General features: G+C 40.4%; 2 protein-coding genes across 2 annotated transcripts; both read left to right on the top strand.

The window, feature by feature from the left end:
• Positions 1 to 613: 613 nt before the first annotated feature.
• Positions 614 to 7,031, top strand: LOC306799967 (heterochromatin-associated protein MENT-like). The gene is made up of 7 exons (XM_079301649.1): positions 614 to 811; positions 1,148 to 1,234; positions 1,631 to 1,768; positions 2,281 to 2,398; positions 3,090 to 3,232; positions 4,322 to 4,489; positions 5,543 to 7,031. The coding sequence occupies exons 1-7, from the start codon at positions 644 to 646 to the stop codon at positions 5,954 to 5,956; spliced, it is 1,236 nt and encodes a 411-aa protein (XP_079157775.1). The 5' UTR covers positions 614 to 643; the 3' UTR covers positions 5,957 to 7,031.
• Positions 7,032 to 11,831: 4,800 nt separating this feature from the next.
• Positions 11,832 to 23,509, top strand: LOC306799968 (heterochromatin-associated protein MENT-like). The gene is made up of 8 exons (XM_079301650.1): positions 11,832 to 11,961; positions 13,099 to 13,274; positions 14,282 to 14,368; positions 15,833 to 15,970; positions 17,896 to 18,013; positions 18,756 to 18,898; positions 21,511 to 21,678; positions 22,539 to 23,509. The coding sequence occupies exons 2-8, from the start codon at positions 13,107 to 13,109 to the stop codon at positions 22,938 to 22,940; spliced, it is 1,224 nt and encodes a 407-aa protein (XP_079157776.1). The 5' UTR covers positions 11,832 to 11,961; positions 13,099 to 13,106; the 3' UTR covers positions 22,941 to 23,509.
• Positions 23,510 to 23,570: the final 61 nt, after the last annotated feature.

Raw genomic sequence — 23,570 nt, 5'->3', positions numbered from 1 at the left:
AATATTTAAATAAATTTAAGTAAATTTAAGTAAATTTAATGATGTTTTTAAAAAGCAATCTGTGCCATGTGTGACTGTATGGATAAATGACAATATACCTGTGTTACAATGCATTATTCTTGCCTTGTGTTTTCCTAAATTTCAACTATTACAGAAAACAATTCTGTAAGCCTAAGGGAAAGTGCTGATTTGGGGCAGAATTATTCACAAGCAATTCACTGTGCCAATTCTATACAGATCCAAAATGTAGTAGTGGAAATTTAAACATATTGTGAACCAATGTAGTAAAAATATATATAAATTCCCCTGGGAACATTGCTTTGATAAATCATTAGTTAAGGACAAAAATGAAAAGAAATACAGAGGTAACAAATCAGCACATCTTTGAAAATCAGAGGCAGAAAGAATCACAAAGAAAACTGTGGCTGTATAAAAGATGAAAAAAACCTGAAAAAAATTTGTGCTCTTAACAGGTGGCAAACAGTATCTGTGTGGAAGATAAACATACAACTAAGCTATTAGTTTTAGTGGTTTAAATGGATTGTCTTGCACATGCAACATTTCTCACTAATGGGTACTGTGTGCAAAAATTTAAACATTCAAAGAGTATGATCCTGTGTGTTGCCTCTTTGCAGGCTGTAAAATGGAAGTGGTATCCACATCAGTTGGAAAGTTTACTGTTGATCTTTTCAACAAATTGAATGAGACCAACAAGGGAAAAAACATCTTCTTCTCCCCTTGGAGCATATCAGCTGCTCTGGCTCTGACATACCTGGGAGCAAAAGGAACTACAGCAACTGAGATGGCAGAGGTAGGTTGCTTTTGTACTATTATCATGGAGAGAACCCTTTGGGTTTGCACAAACACATTCCTATTGTTGGGATAAACAGCTGTGGAAGGGAGTTCTGCCTTGCAGCATGCAGACAGGAGCACTGTGTTGGTGGTTTGGGAGGGGAATGGCACTACTCATTATTCCATGGGACTTATTGTCATTACAGCTTCAGCATCTCTTTGATTAGTCACCTAAGCAGCAGACACAACAGGGAGTTATCATAAGGAGAGAAACATTACAACCATTTGATCACCATTTGACTTTAGGCCTCACAAGGCCCTTCATGCCTATTTCTTATCTTTGGAAACTCTGCAGGTCCTTCATTTCACCCTGGGAGCAGGACCTGAAGCTTCTTCTTCTGCAGCCAGATCTTCTCGGGGGAGACCAAAGAGAAGAAAATTGGTATCTATTAGAACTGAAATTCCATTATAAAGAACCTCCAGAATCAAAATGTCCAGATACAGTTTTAGGAGTCCAGTATTTATTGTCTGCACCTCTCTTTAAAGAGCAAACCCCAGCCATGCTTTACAACAGGTTGAAATTCAGCTCCTTTCACTCACTCAGACTCTCAGAAGCATGAAAGGATGAGTCGCTGGGATAGTCTGGAAGGTTTGTTACATGGCAATTCAGTTTATTCAGTCATGAACAGAGCCCAGCAAATTGCAGTGATGATCAACTAGGGAAAATAAAAAGTAAGGAAGAGGAATCCAAATCCATTTTCTATATACATTGTTTAGCGTGTTTTGAAAGCTTCATGCAAAAAATTAAATTGCTGAATGTTTGGTTTCTTTTTCCAAGGATCCTGAAAACAAGCAAGATGCAGATATCCATTCTGGCTTCAAGAAGCTCCTGACTGCCATCAACAAACCCAGAAGCACCTACTCCCTGAAAAGTGCCAACCGCATTTACATGGAAAAAACCTTCCTATTATTGCCTGTAAGTTAAATCTCAGAGAAGAGTAAGAAAAGGTGCAAAAAATATTTCTCTTTTTAATTACTTGCCATTAATACAACTGGTTGGAAGTTGACCTTGAATAGTGCAGATAGGAGCTCTGGACTCCTGTGATAACTTAACTGGAAAATAGCAGTCAGTCTGTTCACAGAATTTAAGGATGCATTGCCTTTGACTGTATTGAAGGGATTCCTTTACATGCAATGTGCCTTTAATATTGGAACTCCCAAGGGATAAAAATTTAAATTAAAATTTAAATTTAAATTAAAATAAGCACATCTATAGGATGCATGCAGCCTTCCCCACTTCTCCAGATAAATCTTGTTCTTTAGTTATTTCTAACCCACAGTCCAGCACAAAGTAATAAGCAAGATCCTGCAGTCCTCTAGGTCGAAAAATCTATCAAGTATAAGAGCTAACAATTTCCTTTTGGGACTAGAAAGTAGTGTATTTCTCAAGTACTTAAGTTTTTTGCTTTTTTTGTTGTTATTTTTCAGACATACATACAGCTCAGTAAGAACTACTACAAAGCACAGCCACAGAAGGTTAACTTTAAGACAGCACCAGAACAGTCAGGAAAGGAAATCAACACTTGGATTGAAAAACAAACAGAGGGTAAGCTGGGCTCAATCCCAACATCTTTGCTCTCCCACAAAGTTAGTCTCCTTTGGGCAGGTGCCCCTGCTTCCCCAGGTGCTGCTGCAGCAGCCAGGTCATGACTTCCAACGTAGATGTGGGCAGTGAGCAGAGATGTGGTGGGAGGACAGAGAAAGAATAGCACACTTAAGCAGCTTCAAACACCTGATCTGGACATCAGTGAGCTCCCTGAGGAGATTCCCACTGACTCCTAGAGCTGTGTGCTCTGCAGCAGCTGGTCCTCTGGCACAAGTGCCCTGGTGCTGCATGCAGGCACCACTGTCAGGGGTGAGACACCTCTGCCTACTAGCATGCTCCAGGGCAGGGGGGATGCCTGCCTTGCTGTGCCACCCCGTGCTGGGCAGAGGGGGTCCTCCTTCTACCTGGTGTAACCAGACAGTGAGGCTTTCTGCTTCTAGCTGCTAGCCATGAAACTGAGACATTCTTAGAAGGAATAAATACCTGTCAGTTAGCCAGGTCAGGAGGACAGGTCAGCAAACAGCTTTAGAGATTGTAAAGAAATGCATTAATTTATGTCAGGGGAGCATTTTAGGGAGCAGGGCACTGAGGCATGGACTTTTTATTAAGAAGCTGAACTGAGACAAAAACTAATCAAAATGTCCTCACTGTGCTATTCTTGAATGAAACCTGACTCTTGTGTTTTCAAAAGGCAAAATCAAGAATTTGCTGGGTCCCCAAGATGTAACAAACTCCACCAGGCTGATCCTTGTAAATGCCATTTACTTCAAGGCAGAATGGGAAGTGAAATTTAAGGCAGAAGATACAGAGCTGCAACCCTTCCGACTGAGCAAGGTAAGTTCCTCCTCTTACTTTAAACAACCTGGTCACAACAGCTCTTGCTGAAATCTTTCCATTTCATAACTCTCTTAGGTAGCCCTAGGGTATCTAGACTTTGTGAAAGCTGTTTACAGCAAAATTTGTCAGTGCTGAGCTCACTGAAAAATTAGGATGTGCTCAGGTAATTCTTAGTAAGCTCCAGGTAACAGCTACTGTTTCCAAAACAACTATAGTAATTAAAAACCTTTCTGTTAAACAGAGCCAAAGTTGACTAAATTGCAAAAACACGATTTTGAGAGACCAGGCTTCATGGATGGGAACTACATGGCATGTCATGGATGAGTACAATCCCAGGCCTCTGTGCTGTGCAGCCAGGCTGGGCACAATCATTCCTGCTCAAACACAGCTGCAAGAGGGTGTCCTGAACTGGTGTGTGAGGCTAGAAGTAATGTTAATGGCATGTATCCAGAAGAGATGTTCATGAATTCACAGTTAAAGACAAGAACTCTGTGCAACTTCCACAAAGTATACCTTCTAGTATCTGATTAGCACATACTTATGGTCTGCTTCCTTGAATGAAGGGATATAGATGTTAATAGAAGTTACATATAGATGTTAATAGAAGTTACATACTCTTGACAACAGGACTGCTTCCCAGGAACTCATCTCATCATGAGACCTTTTGCTCTGACACTAGTGTAATCTTTTGTCAAGCAATCAGCTGGTTAAACCTTTTATCACCAGGGAGAGGAGACCACTGATAAGCTGCACAAACACTCATCCTCTTAAACCACAGCTATTTTTCTGCAGTGTTGTAGGGCCAAATCCCATGCCTGCTCCATACCTCTAATCCTTGCAGATATTTCTAACTCTCTTCCTCCTTGGGCATGTTTTGGGGAGAAGAGAAAAACAACTCAGTTCAGCCAAAAGCTTTGGGACTGACACCAAGATAAGCAATATTATCCAATCACTACAAGGTTTGGAAAATGGATAGTAAATTACTGTTTTAAAAGCTTCTTGTAAAATTTCCTCTCCCTGCACTGCACTGAGACATCTTTACCCTTCCATTCAAGGAATGATTTCTTACTTATAAATACTTTCCAGAACAAGACCAAGCCTGTAAAGATGATGTACATGAGAAAAATATTTCCAGTTCTCATCATGGAAACAATGAATTTCAAAGTGATTGAGTTGCCATATGTGAAACGCGAACTCAGTATGTTCATCCTCCTTCCTGATGACATCAAAGACAACACTACGGGTCTTGAGCAGGTAAGAAAGCTAAATGCTAAAACCATTCTGTATTACTGCTCAGTCATTAAAAAAAAAGCAAGGGCAGGCTGACAATAATATCTCCCTTTCTGAGGACATGCCTTCATGCTGTCTGACCTCCTCCACTACCTGTATTAATTTTCTTTAATACTTCTCTAATGCCAAAAATGTTCTTCCATGCTGAGAATCCTTAGTTTGGTAGGAACTGAAGACAGGCAACACTGTGCATAATCAGTCTTCAGCTCTTAACAGCCCCGTTGACTGACACCCAATTTTACATGATCTGTAAAGGTTAAATCTCCCTTCCTTGCACATTCAAGAGAGACACCATCACACAAGAAGTCACAGGTTCTTCCTGAGATGACACCTTTTCTCCATGGCCTGGAAGTTTATTTTCATATTGTTCTCACTCTTTTCCCCTCTCTCCCCTCCCACCATTTGTCTGCTCTATGAAAAATTAGGATTTTGGTGAGGCTGTGTTTGCTACAATAATAAGATCTGCTACTGTAGTTACTATAATTCCAAGATTGTTAAATTCTTGAAGTCTATACCATTCATTGCTACCCTCCATTTGACCTGAGCTGAACCTTGGTGGCATAGTGCCCAGGACACAGAGTGACAGTGAAAGACTTTGCTGGAAGCATTTTGTTTCAAAGCTGTCAAGGAAATATATGCAATAATATTAACACTTGTTTTTATAGAACTGGACCAAACCATGTGTCACACAGCAATTTTGTTCACATCAGGACTGAATTAAAAGAGAGGAAAGAACTACCACAGTGGCGGGGGGGACAGCTGTTGAATATCCATCTCTTGCAATGAATTTGGAAAGGGTGCTGTTCAAAACTTTGCAGCATTAAAACTCAAATATTTGTTGTGCACCTTGTCTCTGATCATCAGTAAAACCAATTTCTATTTCGTGCTTTCAGCTAAATGTCAAATTTGCTATTTAAAATGCTGAATTCATTACACTGCCATAAAATTGATTAATGTATAGCTGATTAATTGCTTTTCCCTGAAAACACCAAATTCCTTCTCTTTCTTGAACAATAGCTGGAAAGAGAACTGGCCTATGAGAAGCTGTCTGAATGGACTGATTCCAAGAAGATGACTGAGACTCTTGTGGATCTGTACCTACCTAAATTCAAAATGGAAGAGAGATATGACCTCAGCGATAATCTGATCAGGATGGGAATGCGCAGTGCCTTCAGCAGCAATGCTGATTTCAGTGGAATGACCGAGAAGGATAAAGTGATGATCTCCAAAGTTTTTCACAAGTCTTTTGTTGCAGTTGATGAGAAGGGCACGGAGGCAGCTGCTGCTACTGCTGTCATTGTAGAACTAACAAGTGTACGTGTTAGCCATGTTCTGGAATTTAGGGTTGATCACCCTTTCTACTTCTTCATCAGACACAACAAGTCCAAGAGCATCCTTTTCTTTGGTAGATTCTGCTCTCCTCTAGAATGAAGTATTATTTGCTCTCAGATAGCAACCAAGGTTCACTGTTCAATGGAAAAAGTGAATTGCAGTGCTAAAATCTCAACCTTAAGCAATGTAGCCACCTGTACTGAAAATGCCTGTTCTTTTCCTTTCACCCAATCCTCCTCAAAGAAGGCAGCATCCAGAAACCATCCTGAACCACCCAAGAACACCCCTCTACTGCTTCCTTCTTTCATGCTAACAAGATAGTCCTAAACAGAAAAGAAAGTGCAGAATTTTGCTCCCTTTTATCTGGCTTTGTTGTTTAAAAGTAAGGTGGAATGATAAGAGCTCTCTGCACACAGGCCATCATCTAGCCCTATGTCAAATGCTGACTTCAAGGGAAATGCAGTTCATTCTCTTGAGTCTCAAAGACAGCAAAAAGAACTCTGAAAAGAATAAAAACAACACGCAGAAATATGTATGATCTCTTTTCCTTTCTTTTCCTCACTTGGAAACCTCCATTTGTACTACGATACCACTTCATAACCTTAATCTCTAATTTCAATGACTGTTGGAAATTAACAAGATCTAATACAAATCCAGAATAATCTCAGAATGCCCCTTACCATCCTCTGAATCACCATATGTATCTAGGCACATCACATTTATTTTCTCCTACTCTTTCAGCTTCTTGAAAAAGCAAGGCTGTGAGGAAAAATTGTCCAACCCTTAATATTAAATTGCTGACTTCTAATCACATTGCATTTTTTCCTCATTTTTCTAAATTTTGTAGTTTAATGTTGCTGAGATTTCCAACCAGCAAAAATGCTATTAGCAACATTCCTTCTTGCCACCTTTTACTGATATGCAATCTAAACCTGTTATAATTTAAATGTTTCCTCTTTTTAATTTTACTTAATTATACCTGTTTTCTGATTAATGCCTCCAAAGCTTCCTTGCCACCTGTAATATTGACCAATGTTTGATTTGTACCTTATGAGTGTATCTCAGCAAAAATATTTGTGGTATTGACAGAAACACCAGTGAAATTTTGATTTTGATTGACACTTTACTTATTATTTTGTCATGAGCTGCATTTAATAAAATAAATAAACTTGAAGTTCAGTTTGTGTTACTCAAAACACTGACTTACTTGGTTCTTTTATACCACCCTGCAATCTGCACAGCTGGAGCATGTTTGTACTCTTGTCATTCCAAATCAACTACCACACCATCACAATTGAACAAGCTGAGAAACTAACACACTGGTTTCTTATTATCACTAGGTTTCAAACAGGCCTCCAAACACTATTATTCTGCATGTCATCCTAGGCATTCACAAAAATACCTTTCACAACACACCAGAAATAAGACTGACTAGAGGCTATGGCCCAGAACAGCACCTTCCAAATATCCCTTTTGACCATGTTCAAGAGTGAACAAGCAATGTGAAAAAAAAATGAATCTTCCACACATCCCTCTTGCCCATGTACAATAATAAACAGGTCATGCTGTACTGGAAGCATCAGTTCCCTCTGGTGGCTTGAGAGGGCAGCAGTTGTGCTATCCCTGTGGCCATAGGGAATAGCATAAAGTTTTGCAGCAATTGTGGTAGTCTAACTATGTATCAGAGAACATTACATAAGACAATAGGATCTGAAAACATGTGGGAAAGCAGGTATCATCAAAAGCATTTACTCTCAACAAAATTCCACCTATAATTACAAGGTGTTCCACCTTCCCAGAAGATATTCTATTTGTAATTACATCTCCCTTCAACAAAATATATCCACACTTCTAAAATCAGTGCCCTCCCTTGCCTGTAAGCCACAGCTCAGGATTTAGTTGTCTGTCCCTCAGGACCTTCCCCAGTGCAGCCCAGAAGTGTGCTATTGACTCAGCTTTACTGAGAAGTTTGTTTTTTAGGTGTGGAAGAACATGTAAGTGTAGGCTGTAAAAAACAAGAAGAATGAAAACAGAACCTCTGAGGCTCTCTGAGGAATGACAGCATAGTCACTGCCAGCTGGCAAGAGGTGCTTAGGTGTCAAACAGGCTGGATTGGGCACTGAGCCACTCCCAGTCTCAGTTTTCCTTGAAGAGTACACATTCCACTCAAATACTTGTAATACAAGTGAAAAGTGTTAAAGAGAAGAAAAGGAACCCATCCAGAGGGTAGACCCTCTGCAGAGATCATCTACTGCAAGCAACACTGAGCTGCTTCATTTGTGCTTCCCTGCATTATTGTCATAGTAACTAGTATCTGGCTTTCAGATCAGACTAATTCTTCTAATTCACTTTTCCTCCAGAAACAAAGAATTGTCAGGGTAAAAGTGGCCATTTGAGATCATCTGGTCCCATCCACTATGCACACTGGCTAAGCTGATGTTGATTGCATAGGGCAATATCCAGTTGGATTTTGTCTCCACCAAGGGAGGATACACAAGATCTCTTGGCAACCTGCGCCAGGGTTTGACCATCCTCATAAGTGACCATCTTCATGCTCTCTTATGTTCAGATTGAACTTCATGTTTTCAGCCTGTTCCCATTGCCTCTTGTCATCAGTGGTTTGACACTGGCCAAATGCCAGGCATCCACAAAAGCTTCTCACTCACCCTCCCCTGTCACAGGGCAGAGGAGAGGAAAAAAAATTGACAAAGAGTTCATGAATTGAGATAAGGACCAGGAAAAAACACTCCAAGGGCAAAACAGGCTTGGCTTAGAGTTAATAACAAACCAAATCAGAGGAGGATAATAGGAAATAAAATAAGTCCTTAAACCACTTTTTCTTCCCCCAGCCCCTCCCTCCTTCCCATCAACAGTGCAGGAAGACAGAGCAGGGGGGGTTTGGTCAGTTCATCACCCGGGGTTTTCTTCTGCTGCTCAGGGAGAGGAGTCCTTCCCCTGCTACACTGTGGGGTTCTTCCCATGGGAGACAGCTCTCAATGAACTTCTCCAGCATGGCTCCATTCTCACAAGCAGCAGTCCTCTCAAAACTGCTGTGGTCATTCTTTCATGGGATGCAGTCCCCTAAGGACAGGCTGCTCCAGCCTGGAAGCAGGGCCCCTCTCTCCACTGGGTCTCCCACTGAATCACAGCCTCCTCCATGCATCTACCTGCTCTGGCATGGGCACCTTCCCATGGGCTGTGGGTGGATCTCTGCCTCCCCCATGGATCCCATGGGCTGTGGGTGTATCTCTGCATCCCCCCTGGATCCCCATGTGCAGGGGCACAGCTGCTTCACCATGGTCTCACCATGGCCTCTAGAGGAACCTTGGCTCCAGCACCTGGAGCAGCTCCTGCTCCTCCTTCTGTACTGACCTTGGTGTCTCCATGTTGTTTCCCTCACATGTTCTCACCTCCTCCTCCTCTTCCATGGTAAGAAAAAAATGTGTGCACTTGGTTTTGATTTTCTTCTTGTTATCACAAGAATATGTAAACAAATATCTTATTACAGAGGTGCTACCAACCTCTCTAATTGGCCCAGCCATGGCCAGCAGCATTTCCATCTTCAGAGCCATCAGGGACTGGCTCTGTTGGACATGGTGGAAGCTTCTGGAGGCTTCTCACAGGAGCAAGCCCCAAGGCCTCCCCACAACCCAAAAACAGGCCACGCAAAACTCACAGGAACCTCTAAGAAGAGCCTGGTTCCTTCCCTTAATCCTATAAGGCATTAGTCAAGTAACAAGTGCAACGTGACTGCATTTCCAAACAATTGTTTTCAAAAAGCCTTGGGTTTGTTATGTATCATCAAAATTTGCAACTTCAGGTCCATTAACTCCTCTTTGAAAAGCCACAGTAACTTTCAATGATAAAGAAAGAAATACTTACTGGAAACTGATAAAGTAAGTCCCAGTATAAACATGTTGTGAGCATGGACTTCTTGCCACTTAGTGACTCCATGCTTGTCAAAATTCAGCATATTAACATGCTTTCAGTTTATCCCACAATGAAAGATGAGGGTTTTGTGTTGCAGCACCAATCTCAGATTCATGAAATAATCCCTGGAACCTCTGTGATAGATGGACTTCATGAAAAGCATAAATTACAGACATAGGTTACACTACTAAGGCAAAGAAAATTTACAGTGTTGGTGTACTCTTAGTACACAAGACAAGGACATATAAACCCCCACTGCTTTCTAACTGCAATGCAAATGCATTCATATTTCAAAAGTTTTATTTTGCCACCAGAAAAAGGCACAGTAATGCCCCTTTTCATGTATTATTTATAGTCCTGTCTTTACAGTTCTATTGCAACAGATGTGATACTTGGTCTCATTTTCTTCCTAGGGAACATAGCTGAATAGGATTTTTTCAGAGTAAAAATTCATAATTGGACTTAGTCTAACACTGATTTTAAATTCTGCTGCTTATAACTAGCATTAACTGCAACATCTTCAACAAAGGCCCAAAAGACCAACTCAGAGTGGGTCACTTACAAAGTACAGGTATAGAATTATGGCAATCAATCAGGCAGAAAGATACAACCTCCCTGCTGAGCCAGATGGAATGAAAGGTGGCTTCAAAAAAGACCAAATTTCTTCATCACTATGCCAGAGGAAAATGACTGGTTTCATCAAAAAACATTTTTATGACCATTTGGCAAAGGTCAATCCACTTGAAGTCAATAGGTCAGGCACTGTGATACAATGAAATCTTATTTTTACCATTCTGTCTGCATCAATTCACTATTTTCTCTCACCATATATATATCTGGCATTGCAAAATCTAGAGCACTTCTTTGGCTAATGTGTTCCCTCCCATAACTCCAATGCCTCTTACCACACAGGATCTTGCAGCAGCTGGTATATACCACAAAGAGTGTCTACACAGTTCGGGAACTTTCTTCATTTTCCTGTATTTTTGGCCAATCTCTGTAGTTTGTAGTACCACTAACCGCTTGGGGGATTTTCTTCTATGAATTTATCTACAAATCAAACAACAGCAATTAAGATACATTCCTTAAGCTCATAGGTAAATATAACAATGCCTAATAAATTTCTGAAGCAAGGCAATAAGAGGGACATTCAAGGCATAAAACCTGCACTTAAAAGGTATGAAGAAAGCAAGGCGCACATATCTCTCTTGAAACCTTGCATGACATATGTAGCAGTCAGATTTGAAGTGTATAGAAGCATTAAACATAAACCTTGGTCAAAACATGAATTTCATACTAATGCTTTTTCCATATAGATTGAGAGCATGATGTTTCCTCTCTCAAATTTAACCACAGGGTGAATAAGATTAACAGTCTATTTCAATATTTCCTTTCAGCCACACCTTTGAGATCAGTTTCTATTAATTTCCCCAGCTGGTAGAGTATAAAGAAAAGTAAGCAGTAAAATGACTTCAGCGTATCTGTCGGCAATCCAGTGTGGTTGAATTATTTTCTGCAATTCATACTTTTTTGTGGGCCAAACTCCAAAGTTGTGGAGGATACCTGTAGGGAACTGGAATACTGGCCTTCATATTCCAGGACATAACCGATTAACAGTGACCTTGAATTGAGGAGGTCTCTAAGTTCTGAAAGCAGGTAATAGAGAGGAGAACTAGGAATAAATGAGAGAATATACACATTTAATACCAGAAGAGGATGTAGATAAGAAAAGGGAGGTGCAAATATTTCTCCATTTCCAAAAGTACTCATTGCCCCACAGCCAGCCACAGACCCTGACCGAAGACAGATCCTAACTCATTTCTCTCTCAGGATTTCAGGTAATTAGAATAACTGGCTTTTATTTGAAAGTTTTAAAAATTAATTTAAAATTCTTTGGAACTGAGTGGTTAAATGATGGCACAAAAGTCATTTAGGGGAAGGAACTGCTTATTTTTTACTCAGAAGTATTAGCCCTTAGGAAAACCCTGTGCAAAGACACAGTGGACAGAATGCAAACTGGGAAAAAAAAAAAAAAAACCCTGGCAAAATCTACAGAGCTTGGGAGAGCAGAAAATTTCCTGACCTGTAGGAAGGATACCTTAATCACCAGAGAGCATCAGCATCTCCAGGAACAGCAGTAAGATACATGATTTTAAGGACCTAAGAGTACTTAGGTAAGAGCTAGGCTGCATAGCATTCACCTCTGAAGCACTCCTAGGAATGCTTCAAAGCTGTTGCAGAGCTCTAGGAAGCTTTAAAAACAGAACTTGAGGACCTTGGAGGCTCCAGGCATCCCTGACACTTCATGGGATCAGCTCACTTTGAGGACTGCAGTTTTTTATTTAACCACACAAATTGTAGGTGAAAATGGATTTAGATGCGTTCAGTTGCTGTTGTTGATCTAATGCTTACATTTCATTTCATGCCATCTTACACTGATTTTACCAAATGTTTTATTAGTCCTTATGCTGATGAAGACATTGAGAATTTCTGAGTTTGTCCTAATATTTATCAAGGTATTAGATGGACCAAAAAATCCTTCCTTCTGCATCCATGTATGGACAATCACTTTAATCGTGGGGGTTTGGTCATTCGTTTCCTTTCGTTTTGTCCTATAAAAGCATACTTAAGAAAAGAAGCAGAAGAAGGATGGAAAATGTGCAAGATAAACCAGCAGGAAACCAGAGAAAAATTGTTGTTGTTTAAAAGAGGAACTATTTGAGACTGTATGTAAGATAAATGAATTTTCTTGAAAAACAGAAATTAGCAAGTCCAGCTACAGCTTCCAAATATGGGTTTACCTACACCAAGAAAATGTAATAATCTGTCTCTCTAGTAGCCTTCAGGATATATGTAGGAAATCACCTGAACTGAGCTTTCTTTCAGCAGAAAATAATATCATGGGGAGTTTAAACAAATAATAAAAAGCCCAAAGCAGCACAGTGAGAAATATTCTGTTTCACTTTCAGAATCAAAGAATAACTCTATGAAAATTACAGAAATAACAAATAAGTTTTTGAAACAAGTCTAAACTCTGAAAACATTTCTAGCTAAAATTGTACTCAACTGATGAAAAACAAATAAACCTGGCAAGGTCACTGAAAGTGATGAGGAAGCAAAAAAAAATAATGCAGTTCTTAGAAAGAAACCTACTAGCTGACTGTATTTGGTCTCTATGCAGTATTTTACCCAGGGATATCTTCAGACTGTTTTTGAGAGTTGCAGGGAATCTCCCACTGGCAGCTTTTTTTTTTTTTTTTAAAGGAGTGAAGAGGCAGCCACCACCTCTCTCTGAAACTCATTTGTCTCAGCCGTAACAATGGAAACTCCCTCAGTGTCAACCAACAGCTTCACTGTGGATCTTTACAAAAAGTTGAATGAAACTTCCAAAGGCCAAAACATTTTCTTTTCTCCTTGGAGTATTGCAACTGCTCTTGCCATGGTCCACCTGGGGGCAAAAGGTGACACTGCAAGCCAGATGGCCGAGGTAAGCTCTGAAATTAGCTGTGTACACCTTACAGGGAGTTCCTACCTAAATTGCTGCTCTTCTACTTATGGCAAGGAACAGCATGGGAGAACAGTGATCTGCAGTGCTGACAGCATGAGTGGGGCTCTTTTTTGTACCAACACTATGGCAGGCCACTTCCACTCTATTTCCAAGATCTCTGCTCTTCACCAACCCTACACTTAGATTGCACTTGCAGTTCAGAGAGCATTGCAAGTGGACTACCAAGAAGTTATTGACATTAGAGGCTACTGCCCTCTGAATAGAACAATTAACCAAACATGGTGCTCAAAAAGTAATGAGGAGACACTTTTATTAAAAAAAAATTAATACAGCAATACAATATTCTAGAGAAAGGAAATCTGGAGATAATCTCTTGAGCAAGATATCACTGCTTCTAGACCTAAGATGGTTCTGGCAGCAGTATGTCTGCTTTCTCATACTGCATACAGAACTTAGCAAGCTCTCCTGAACATGCATTTGGCTGCACAGGAGAGGCACAGATCTTCGTTTGTGACATAGTTAGTCCATAAAAATGGTAATTCTTCCATGAATAATGGAGATATGTGAGTATTGAAAATATCAGAGACTCATAGAATATACTGAGTTGTAAGGGACCTGTAAGTATTACTGAGTCCAACTCCTGGCCCTATGCAGGACACCACAAGAGTCACACCATGTGCCTGAAAATGTTGTCCAAACACTTCTTGAACTCTGTCAGGTTTGGTGCTGTGGCCACCTCCCTGGAGAGCCTGTTCTAGTCACAATACTGATCTATTATTAAGCAGTCCATGTGGCTAAAATCTGTATAGTAATGATACAGTCACAGAGATTTAATCAAGTGTGGGGTCTTGTCCTCAATAACTTCAATAGACTATCATTGGGCATGGCTAGTGAATTACCATAGAAAACTAAGATACTTACAACCCTTGATTAATCACAAACAAACAAGTTGTCTTTATGAACATTTATCATCATCATCACCACAGGTTCTTCATTTTAACCAGACTGCAAGAGAAGAAGGTCCATCTGAGACAACACGGCCTTCTCCAGCAAGACCAAAGAAAAGAAAGATGGTATTTATTACAACAAAAGACTCTGAGATGAAAACCTCTGAGAATGGGATAGTCCAATGCAACTACTGCTTTAGGGTTTTAACATCTGCTTGTTTTCAGTCTATTATCTACTGTTGTGGTTCAGTAAGAACTATATACAGAAAAAGTGAACAAGCAGGTAATATGACTGTAAAAGTCATTAATTCAGTCTTTCAAAAGTAGAACTCAGAGGCTAACAGCATTTTGATTGGCCATAATACTGTCTCACCTGCTTTTAGCTGGGCTGTGTAAATATAAAAAAATCATTGGTCCTAATACGCTTTGGACAATTCCATTTCTTACCACCTTCAGGTCGGTTGGGTTTTTTTTTTTCTGTAGTGATAAACAACTACTGCATTCACACCTGACTCCAGCCCTACCCAGTAAAGTCCCTTCTTCCCTTTGTATGCTCAGACACATCAGGCAGACAAAATTCCCCTTTAAGGTAACACATGTTGACTCACCCTTGCTCATCTGCTCCCCAGAGACTTGCCAGCAGGAGAAAGGGTCTAGATCTTTTTCAACAAATGAACTCCCTAATCACTGAAAAGTATTAAACTCAAAAAAGCCATGTTTTTTCAGCACAGAATCTAAAAGACAGCTGAAAGAAATTAAATTAGACTAGCTTCAAATAAAAAGGGCAAGGGGATTATAGCATTCTCTCCTTTTGATGGGGCGAGATGGTTCTTCAAGATGAATCACTGCACTCACATTCATTTTAGCAACTCACTGACTTCATAAATTGTAGCAAAGTCTGTCTAATATTTTCCCTCAGATATTTCCCCCTATTGTCTCTGTTCCCATCCCACTGAAAAACTCGGCCTCTGTTATCCTATGTCCTGTGGCTATAAAATTCTTTCCTAGGTGTCCCTCCTGTCAGCCCACATCTCAGCATGACTGTGAAAAGATCATAGCAAGAAACGACAGACAACAGACCCTGAGTCAGTGGCAGAGACTCTTGGTGTCTCATGTGCAGGCACAGTAGATGACATGGGGGAGGGAGGACACTGCATCCAGGCAGCAGGTGGGGAGCAGCTGGCAGGTAGCAGCTCATTCCTTCATTTACAAAGCAACAGCTGGCAACAGCTGGCAAGCAACCTCATCCTCCTGAAAACCATCAACACTGACGTGCAGAACAAGCTCTCTCCAAAATCCAAACAGCAACAGAAAACACCCATGTAAATAGCTGGTAGGTTCGTGCCCTGATATTTGTTTCTGTGAGGGTAGAACACCCCAAATGCCTACAAAGCACTAAAGAAATCATTGCCCTACAGGTAGAAACCCATTAATCCAGTTACACACAATGGTGCAAACGTACAACATACACAAAAAAGAGTTTAATTCCCTAAAACTCCTTTTTAATTAAAAGAGCATGAATAATTTAAATAAACATAGCAGGTGCAACAGAAAAAAATAAATCCATATTTATTGGTGTCTCTTCCCAAGGATCCTGAGCAAGAGCGAGCAGAAAAGTTTCATTCTGGCTTCAAAAAGCTCCTGTCTGACATCAACAAACGCAGAAGCACTTATTTGTTGAAGAGTGCCAACCAACTGTATGAGGAAAAGACCTACCCATTATTGCCTGTGAGTTGAAGACCTTTACTAGAGAAAATGTTGACATTAATAATGATATCAATAGAGATGATAAAAAATTCCAAATGATAGCACTGGAATTTGAGTGAGAACACGATGACAGTCATAGGAGGCTAGTCTTGGACAGGCAAGAGGTCCATCTGTTTTCAGCAGAGGGCAATAGTTAGGCAAGTGCATAAGAAAACTGTGTAGTGATCCTTCTCCAGAATCTACTGTGGCTGCCAACTGATCTGCAGCTCAGGGACTTCATAAACCAGAAGGCATGCCTGCTTGAGTCCCTGATGAGCTGTTGTTTCAGAACTATGTACACCAGTCTTTTCAACCTGCTTCAGCTCTCAGCACCAGGATTTCCACAGCTGAGCTATACACTGCAGGAAGCCCCTGTGCTTTTTGAGCCTGCTGCTGTTGGCATCACTTTTGGTTCATTTCTGTTCTGAAGGTCATTTCTCCACATCTCTGGTCTCCCTCATCCCCCCCATCTTTTATACAGTAGCACTTCTGAGGCTGGAGAGGCCAAGCTGCATTGGGAACTCACACAGTGGACATACTACAGTATTATAAAATGCCATTATAGAAATTTCTCTTTTGTTGCCTACTCTTTTCTTCATAGTTCTTAAATTTTTATTTGCATTTTTGGCTGTGATTAGGTAGATTTTTTTCATGTACGTGTCCATTACAACTTCAATACCTCATTCCTAAACTGTAACAATCACTTCCTATATCTTACACTTTACTGGATCACCTACAAATATGTTAATATATATTAATGTACACATCTAGGCTTTGGTTCTATAGAAAAAATACTATAGCACAGATGCCAGTATACATATCCCTGTGGTACTCCAGCAGTAATAACCTTTCATGGTGAATTTTTTCCTCCTACTCTTCTTTCCAGTCTTTTAAACAAATGAGACCCATCTCTGCCGTTCTATGGATGCTCAGCCTTTGGTGACAAGTCCTACAAAATGCATTTCAGTAACCCAGAAAGACTGTAAGGGCTCAGCCCTTTTACCTATATGCTTTCTAACACCTTCAGAAAACTCCAACAGATTTGTGATTTCCCATTACAAAATGTTGTTGGCACTCCTCCAATAAGTCACGTTAATCCATACACTCACTACGCCCATTCTATTCATTTGCCCCACGCTAACTCATGATTATCCATAATTATCTGTATCTCTGAAATCCTCTTAAAACTGACGTTGTATTAATCATCTTCCAGGTTCTTGGAATAGGGTTTTAAATGAGATTACTGTTCTCTGATTTTGGAGTTTGTTTGGTTTCCTGAGTAATCAGCAACCTGCCCTTCTGAATGTGTATTGCTAATTTTCTCCATAATCTCATGTGCATTTGCTTTACAGAGAATAGAGGGAATTTCCTGCTGGGAATCTCCATGAATGATTTCACAGCAGACAGCAATGAAAACATTAATTCTGCTTTTCTGCCATAACTTTATTCTACCAGAACATTCCTTTTATTGTCCTCACAAATTTTTAGCAGATTCCTCACCTCTGAAGCAAACTAAAAGCCTTTGTTCGATTTGATATGAGCCTATTCTTCCATCTTGTACTGAACATTACTTCATAAAGCAGGAAAAAAAAGTATTTAAATAAAAAAAATATAATTTTGAGAAATTAGAAAAAATGTAAAAGTTTCATGGATATTTCAAAATTAAACATTTCCACCTTTGATTTTAAACACAAAAATTTGAAGTATCAGTTTTTTTGAGACTGAGTTTGATCAGTCCTTACTTAATATTTAGAAGAGAATGTATCAGACCTTATTATAAAGGTCACTGTATGTTTTCTAAAATTATGTATTAGTAGATTGTATAATCTGTTAAACTGATTATTACTAACATTTTTATAACTTAAGTTTAACTAAGCAAGAACACATTCTTTAATCCTATCTTTCAGAAGTTCTTACAACTCATTACAAGCTATTACAATGCAAAGCCACAAGCTGTAAACTTCAAGAGAGCTGCAGAACAAGTCAGAGCACAGATCAATTCATGGGTAGAAAATAAAACTGAGAGTAAGTATCACCCTGATGGCTTTTTTCTTGTCTAACTTTCAAATATTTTTTATTTCTACACTTACTGCTCTTGCAGCCAAAGATCCATAAAAGGTGGAAACTCAGGGCAGGGAGTTGATGAGCAAAGTACAGCTAAATAGTTTGAAGAATGCCTCTCTCCAACCTAACTGCTGCCCCTCACAAGGTCCTTCCCTCAATTCTTTATGCTCTCTGAATCATTGCTGTTCGAAGGGATGCACAGGTAGATACTGTATGGCTACACAGTGATTAGTGAGGGTTTTACTTCTGCATTCTTCAGCTGCTTGCAACCAGCTTCACAGAACATCCACACTATTTCACTTTATGCACTTGCCAGTGCCATTTACTACCAAAACGCCAATAAATATAATTTTTAAAAGAGAATTCATAGAATAGTTTAGGTTGGTAGGGACCTTAGGAATCATCTCGTTCCAACCCCCCTGCCATGGACAGAGATATCTTCCACTAGACCAGGTTGCTCCAAGTCCCATCCAGCCTGGCCTTGAACACTTGCAGGGATGGGGCATTCAGAGCTTTTCTGGACAAAGGATACAAAGATATTTCAAAGGTCATTTTTACCATATGTACAACATAAAAATGTGCAGTAAAAAAAATTCCCAAATGCAAACATTATTGAAAGAGAGGTAGGCACAGACAAGGAACAATTACAATCAGTAAGTTATGCAGTCACGTGGAATAACAGTCACTTTGTCTGATTTTGAAGGGAAAATACGGAGTCTGCTGCCTCCAGGATCTCTCCATTCTCGCACTGTGTTGGTCTTAGTAAATGCCATTTATTTCAAAGGAAAGTGGGAAAAGAAATTTCTGGAGAAAAACACTTCTGAGATGCCTTTCAGAATAAGCAAGGTAAATTGCTTGTCCATATGTCAGTTACTGTATGTCAGTACATCTATTACTGAGTATTTCATATGCCTCTGCAATACTACTCATAGCTGAGAAAGTGGTATAAACCCAGGGAGAATACCAACTGTGAAAATAACTCAGCATTGTCTTATTTATATCCATGAAAACTCGATTTTTAATTTCTAACTCAGTCTTGAAAGTGGTTAGTTTTGTTGTTTTGCTTTTACTTAGGACTGAATGCTCAAGAGATGGATCTTTTGTTTGCACTTGGTTGTTTATTAAATCTTATCTAAAGTACAGAGAGTTTTGCAACACTTAATTATCACGCCAAAAGCAAGTGAAAATGGAGGCATATCTAGCTAGTTACAAGGTCTTTTAAAGGTTAACTATCTAATTAAGAGCTAATATTTATATTATTTATACTTTTGACCCAATAACCAAACACCTGTAACCCCATTGTGGTACTAACTATCCAATCCAAAAACTACTACCTGAAATCATGAAGAAGAAGAAACAAGAAGGAAGAAAGAGACAATGCTTAAAAACCTTCATCTTGTCTCACACCTATTATTATATTCTAAAACCCTAAATTCAAAACCCTTCACCTTATGAAATTACACACTTCTATTCAAACTACACACCAGTGATTCTAATTCTATCACTCAAATTTAGAAGGCTTCTCCAGGGCCTCAGGTAAAAAGCAGTGTTCTTTTGAGGGCCAGTGTCAGAAAGCCCAGAAGTTTAAAACTCCCAGGCTTCAGGATTCCAACACCTCAGTATCAAAATACTTGGGAACAGTTAAAGTTAATTTTTCAAAAAGTAAGCTAAGCAGGTTAAGGAAAGTAGCTTAAGGACAAGAAGAAACTTCTCTAAGTACCATTTTCAAAGAGGATCAGGTTGCTTTTGAGAGCAATGTTTACTAGAGCTAGAGTGAGCTAGAGCTCACTTCTGTTCTTGGGACCCTGAGATCATGGGATCTCATCCAGCTGTTCTTCTCACACGTATCCTGGGTGTTGCATCAAACCTCATAGGGAATTTTCACAGGGTTTGTCATTTGAGTTGAGTGTGAGGGTGATTTATTCAGATGATCTATTCACTGAGATAACAGCATTTAAATGATCATGCACTGACAATTCCCAGTAGCTGACTGCACGCATATTTTCGGACTGTGTCAAAAGCAAGCAAAACTATTTGTCAATGGAAACAAACATTTTGTTTGATGTAGATTAAGGGATCAAATACCTTTTGTATGCCACACAATGTGAAACAATTGATGTGACTGTGTACTCGAAACCTACTACGCTATGTGTGCAGTTTTAGGATCTGTCACAGCAGTTGGTTGTGGTGGGTGACCTTGGCTGGCCACCAGGTGTTCACCAAGACTCCCTATCACTGCCCCTTCTCAACAGGACAGGGGGAGAAAAATAGGATGGAAGGGTCATGGGTCAGGGAAAGAACAGGGTGAGCATCCACCAACTGCCGTCACGGGAATAACAGGCTCAACTTCAAGAAATTAATTTATTGCCAATTCTCAGAGTTAGTTAGTGAGAAGTAAACAAAACATAAGGTGCCTTCCCCCCCCCACCCCTCCCTTCCTCCCAGGCTCAACTTCATTTGTGACTCACCTCTGCCCAAAGCAGTGCAGGAGACTGAGAATGGGCTAATGTTGTAGTCAGCTCACAGCTCCCTCCTCCTCCTCACACTTTTCCTCTGCTCAAGTGTGGGATCCTATCCATGTAATAAAGTCCTTTACATTCAGTGTGGGTCCTTCCCACGGTCTGCAGTTTCTTAAGAACTGCTCCAGTGTGAGTCCACTGTAGGGTCACAGGTGATGCCAGAAAACCTGCTCCTAGAGGGTTGCTCTCACAGCATCACAGGTCCCGCTAGGAGCCCGCTCCAGCATGGGCTCTCCATGGGTTGCAGGGTGGATATTTGCACCACCTTTGTCTTCACCATGGGCTGCAGGAGAATCTCAGCATCTTCTCCCCCTCCTTCCTCACTGATCTAGCTGTCTTCAGGGCAGTTTGTCCCACATCACCTCACTTGGCTCTCCCAGATGCTTGTGTGCAGCAGTTTTTATCCTTTCTTAAATACGCAATCAGAAGCACTACCAATGTCACTGACTGGCCCAGATTTGCACAGAAGCAGGTCTGTCTTGGAGCCAGCTGAAACTGGCTCTGCCTGACAGAGGCATCTTCTGATGTCTCCTCACAGAAGCCATCCCTGCAGCTTCCCCACTGCCATGCAAATCAAATACATGGGTGCCAGAGAGAGTTTAACTCACAGGGTGAATAGTAAGGCCTGCAAAGAGACTTTATCAACTTCTTCCTGCAAAGGAGTAACCAAAGCTAATACCTTTGCTTTAAATTTAGAAATATATTACATGGGATTCAGTTAGTTGGTATTTAGCTTATGTGTTTATGTTAATTTTTGATAAAGATCTCAAAGATGTTGAAAAGTCTTTGAGAAGTTTTTGATGTGATACTGTCTAGAGAAAAGGGTTCTGAATATCCAAATGCTGCTGAATCTTGTACTTGTTTTTAGTTCAATGAAGCAAGTAAATTTTATCATCTTTTTAATGCGTAAGGTAATTTTTATGTCTGAATTTTTTCCAGACCAAGACTAAACCAGTACAGATGATGTTTTTGAAAGACACATTTTTCATACTCCATGAAACCACCATGAAATTCAGAATCATTGAGCTGCCATATGTGAAAAATGAACTCAGCATGTTCATTCTCCTACCGGATGACATCAGTGATAACACCACTGGCCTGGAGCTGGTAAAGCTGACCTACTGTTGAATCTCATACACTATGAAACAGTAACAGAAACAGATGAAAAGAGTGAGGAAGAACAAGCTTCAAAATCACAGTAGAATAGCTCTAATGTGCTCATACTTTGTTTCAGAAACTGTAACACCATGGTTTTCAGCTTAGGATTCAGGACATGCAGTAACATTGCAAACATAGTATATTTAAAATCTATGTCCACACAACTGTCTTTGACTATTTTGTATCCTTTTTCCTATTGCCAGTATAGCCCAGGGAAAGCAAGGATCACCTCTGAATCACCATGCCGTCTTCTCTGGAGAGCTGTATTAATTCATTTTAATGTCATTTTCAGTCTGGATTTCCAGCTGATAGTTTGTGGTGAGGTTTCTCAAATTAGGTGCTGACTACTACCCAGAAGGTGTCAACAGCAACTCATAACTATGCCAGGATCAGTTTCAGATTCTACACAGAGCAGGGCAAATATTTTTATTTGTACCTCAGTTTCCATGCAACCCATTTATTCATCACTACTAAGAGAAAATTCATCCACATACACAGACATCAAGCACCTATTATTATTGTTACAAGTGATACATTGCAAAAGAAAAGCAACGTTCTTCACACCAGAGGAAAAAAAATTATAAACTACTCTGAGGCTTCAAGCCTACACCTCACCACCTTTAAGAAAATAAATAGGAGTATAAATTACTCAGCACTTTGTAGGATCATGCACTCTAAATATGATGCACATTCCATCTGTAGTCTGTGCTGGTAGGTGTTTTTTATATGTTTTTGATGAGCATCAAGACCATGTATGTCTTGTCTCTGCCCTTCACATTCCAAATATTTCCTTCCTCAACTCATTGCAGGTGGAAAGAGAGCTGACGTATGAGAAATTGGCTGAATGGACCAACCCAGACAATATGACGAAAGCTGCAGTGCATCTGTACCTGCCCAAGTTGAAGGTGGAAGAGAATTATGACCTTAAATCCCCTCTGAGCAGCATGGGGATACGGAATGCTTTTGACCCAGGTCAGGCTGATTTCACAGGGATGTCAGCGAAGAAGGATCTTTTCATCTCCCAAGTTATTCACAAAGCTTTTGTGGAAGTCAATGAAGAAGGTACCGAGGCAGCAGCTGCCACAGGTGTCTTGATGATGAGATCAAGAGTCCTAACGACGACTTTCAAAGCTGACCACCCTTTTCTTTTCTTCATCAGACACAACAAATCACAAACCATCCTCTTCTTCGGCAGGTTTTGCTCGCCCTAGTCAGCAAATCCTTGCAATGCAAAGCAGGACAGTTGCTTGCTAGCACAGAGGCAAACCCCACACCTGAAGCTCTCTGCAAGCGGGGCAGCAGGACTTGAACCCCTTCTTCATCAGACCACACACCCTGCTGCCTGAGGCACAGCTCCTCCAATGCCTCCTTCCCAAGCTGAAGGGACAAGCACAGCAGCGCCGTGGGGAGTGTGCGAAGCCTTGCCCCCACAGAGCAATCCTGCCATTCAGGCCTTACCACTGTAAGCTACGGCATTCCTACCTCTCCCACTCACAGCACTGCGCACAAATATATCTTACCAAAGGCTTTCTCCTCACCCTCTTAAGGAGGGCTGCTTATCCTGATGTGGTCCTAGCATGTGCTCCCAGCCTGCAGCAATCAGACCCAACTCCTGCTTTTCACTCCTACACCAAGTCCTTGAGTATTACTGGAGGCAGATCCTCCCAGTCTTCACCCTGTGGCCATCCCCTTGCTTTCCTTCCACGTCTCCGCTGCAAGTCTTCATCAGCTCCCAGGAACCTCAAGTTGCTCCACAGATTCCTTTTAATAGAATTTAAAATAAAGAAATAAATAAATAAACACACCTCTCTAAGGGCTATTTGCTGCACTCAGACCCTCAG

Source organism: Erithacus rubecula, assembly GCF_903797595.1.
Source record: "Erithacus rubecula genome assembly, chromosome: 3".
Classification (NCBI taxonomy): domain Eukaryota; kingdom Metazoa; phylum Chordata; class Aves; order Passeriformes; family Muscicapidae; genus Erithacus; species Erithacus rubecula.
This window is presented reverse-complemented; position numbering and strand designations above follow the sequence as displayed.

Excerpts from the sequence above, each read along its gene's own strand:
- LOC306799968 (XM_079301650.1), top strand. The coding sequence starts at position 13,107 with ATGGAAACTCCCTCAGTGTCAACCAACAGCTTCACTGTGGATCTTTAC. Across the intron at positions 13,275-14,281 it reads CTGCAAGCCAGATGGCCGAG|GTTCTTCATTTTAACCAGAC; the intron begins GTAAGCTCTGAA and ends TCATCACCACAG. Across the intron at positions 21,679-22,538 it reads ACACCACTGGCCTGGAGCTG|GTGGAAAGAGAGCTGACGTA; the intron begins GTAAAGCTGACC and ends AACTCATTGCAG.
- LOC306799967 (XM_079301649.1), top strand. The coding sequence starts at position 644 with ATGGAAGTGGTATCCACATCAGTTGGAAAGTTTACTGTTGATCTTTTC. Across the intron at positions 1,235-1,630 it reads GACCAAAGAGAAGAAAATTG|GATCCTGAAAACAAGCAAGA; the intron begins GTATCTATTAGA and ends TCTTTTTCCAAG. Across the intron at positions 1,769-2,280 it reads AAACCTTCCTATTATTGCCT|ACATACATACAGCTCAGTAA; the intron begins GTAAGTTAAATC and ends GTTATTTTTCAG.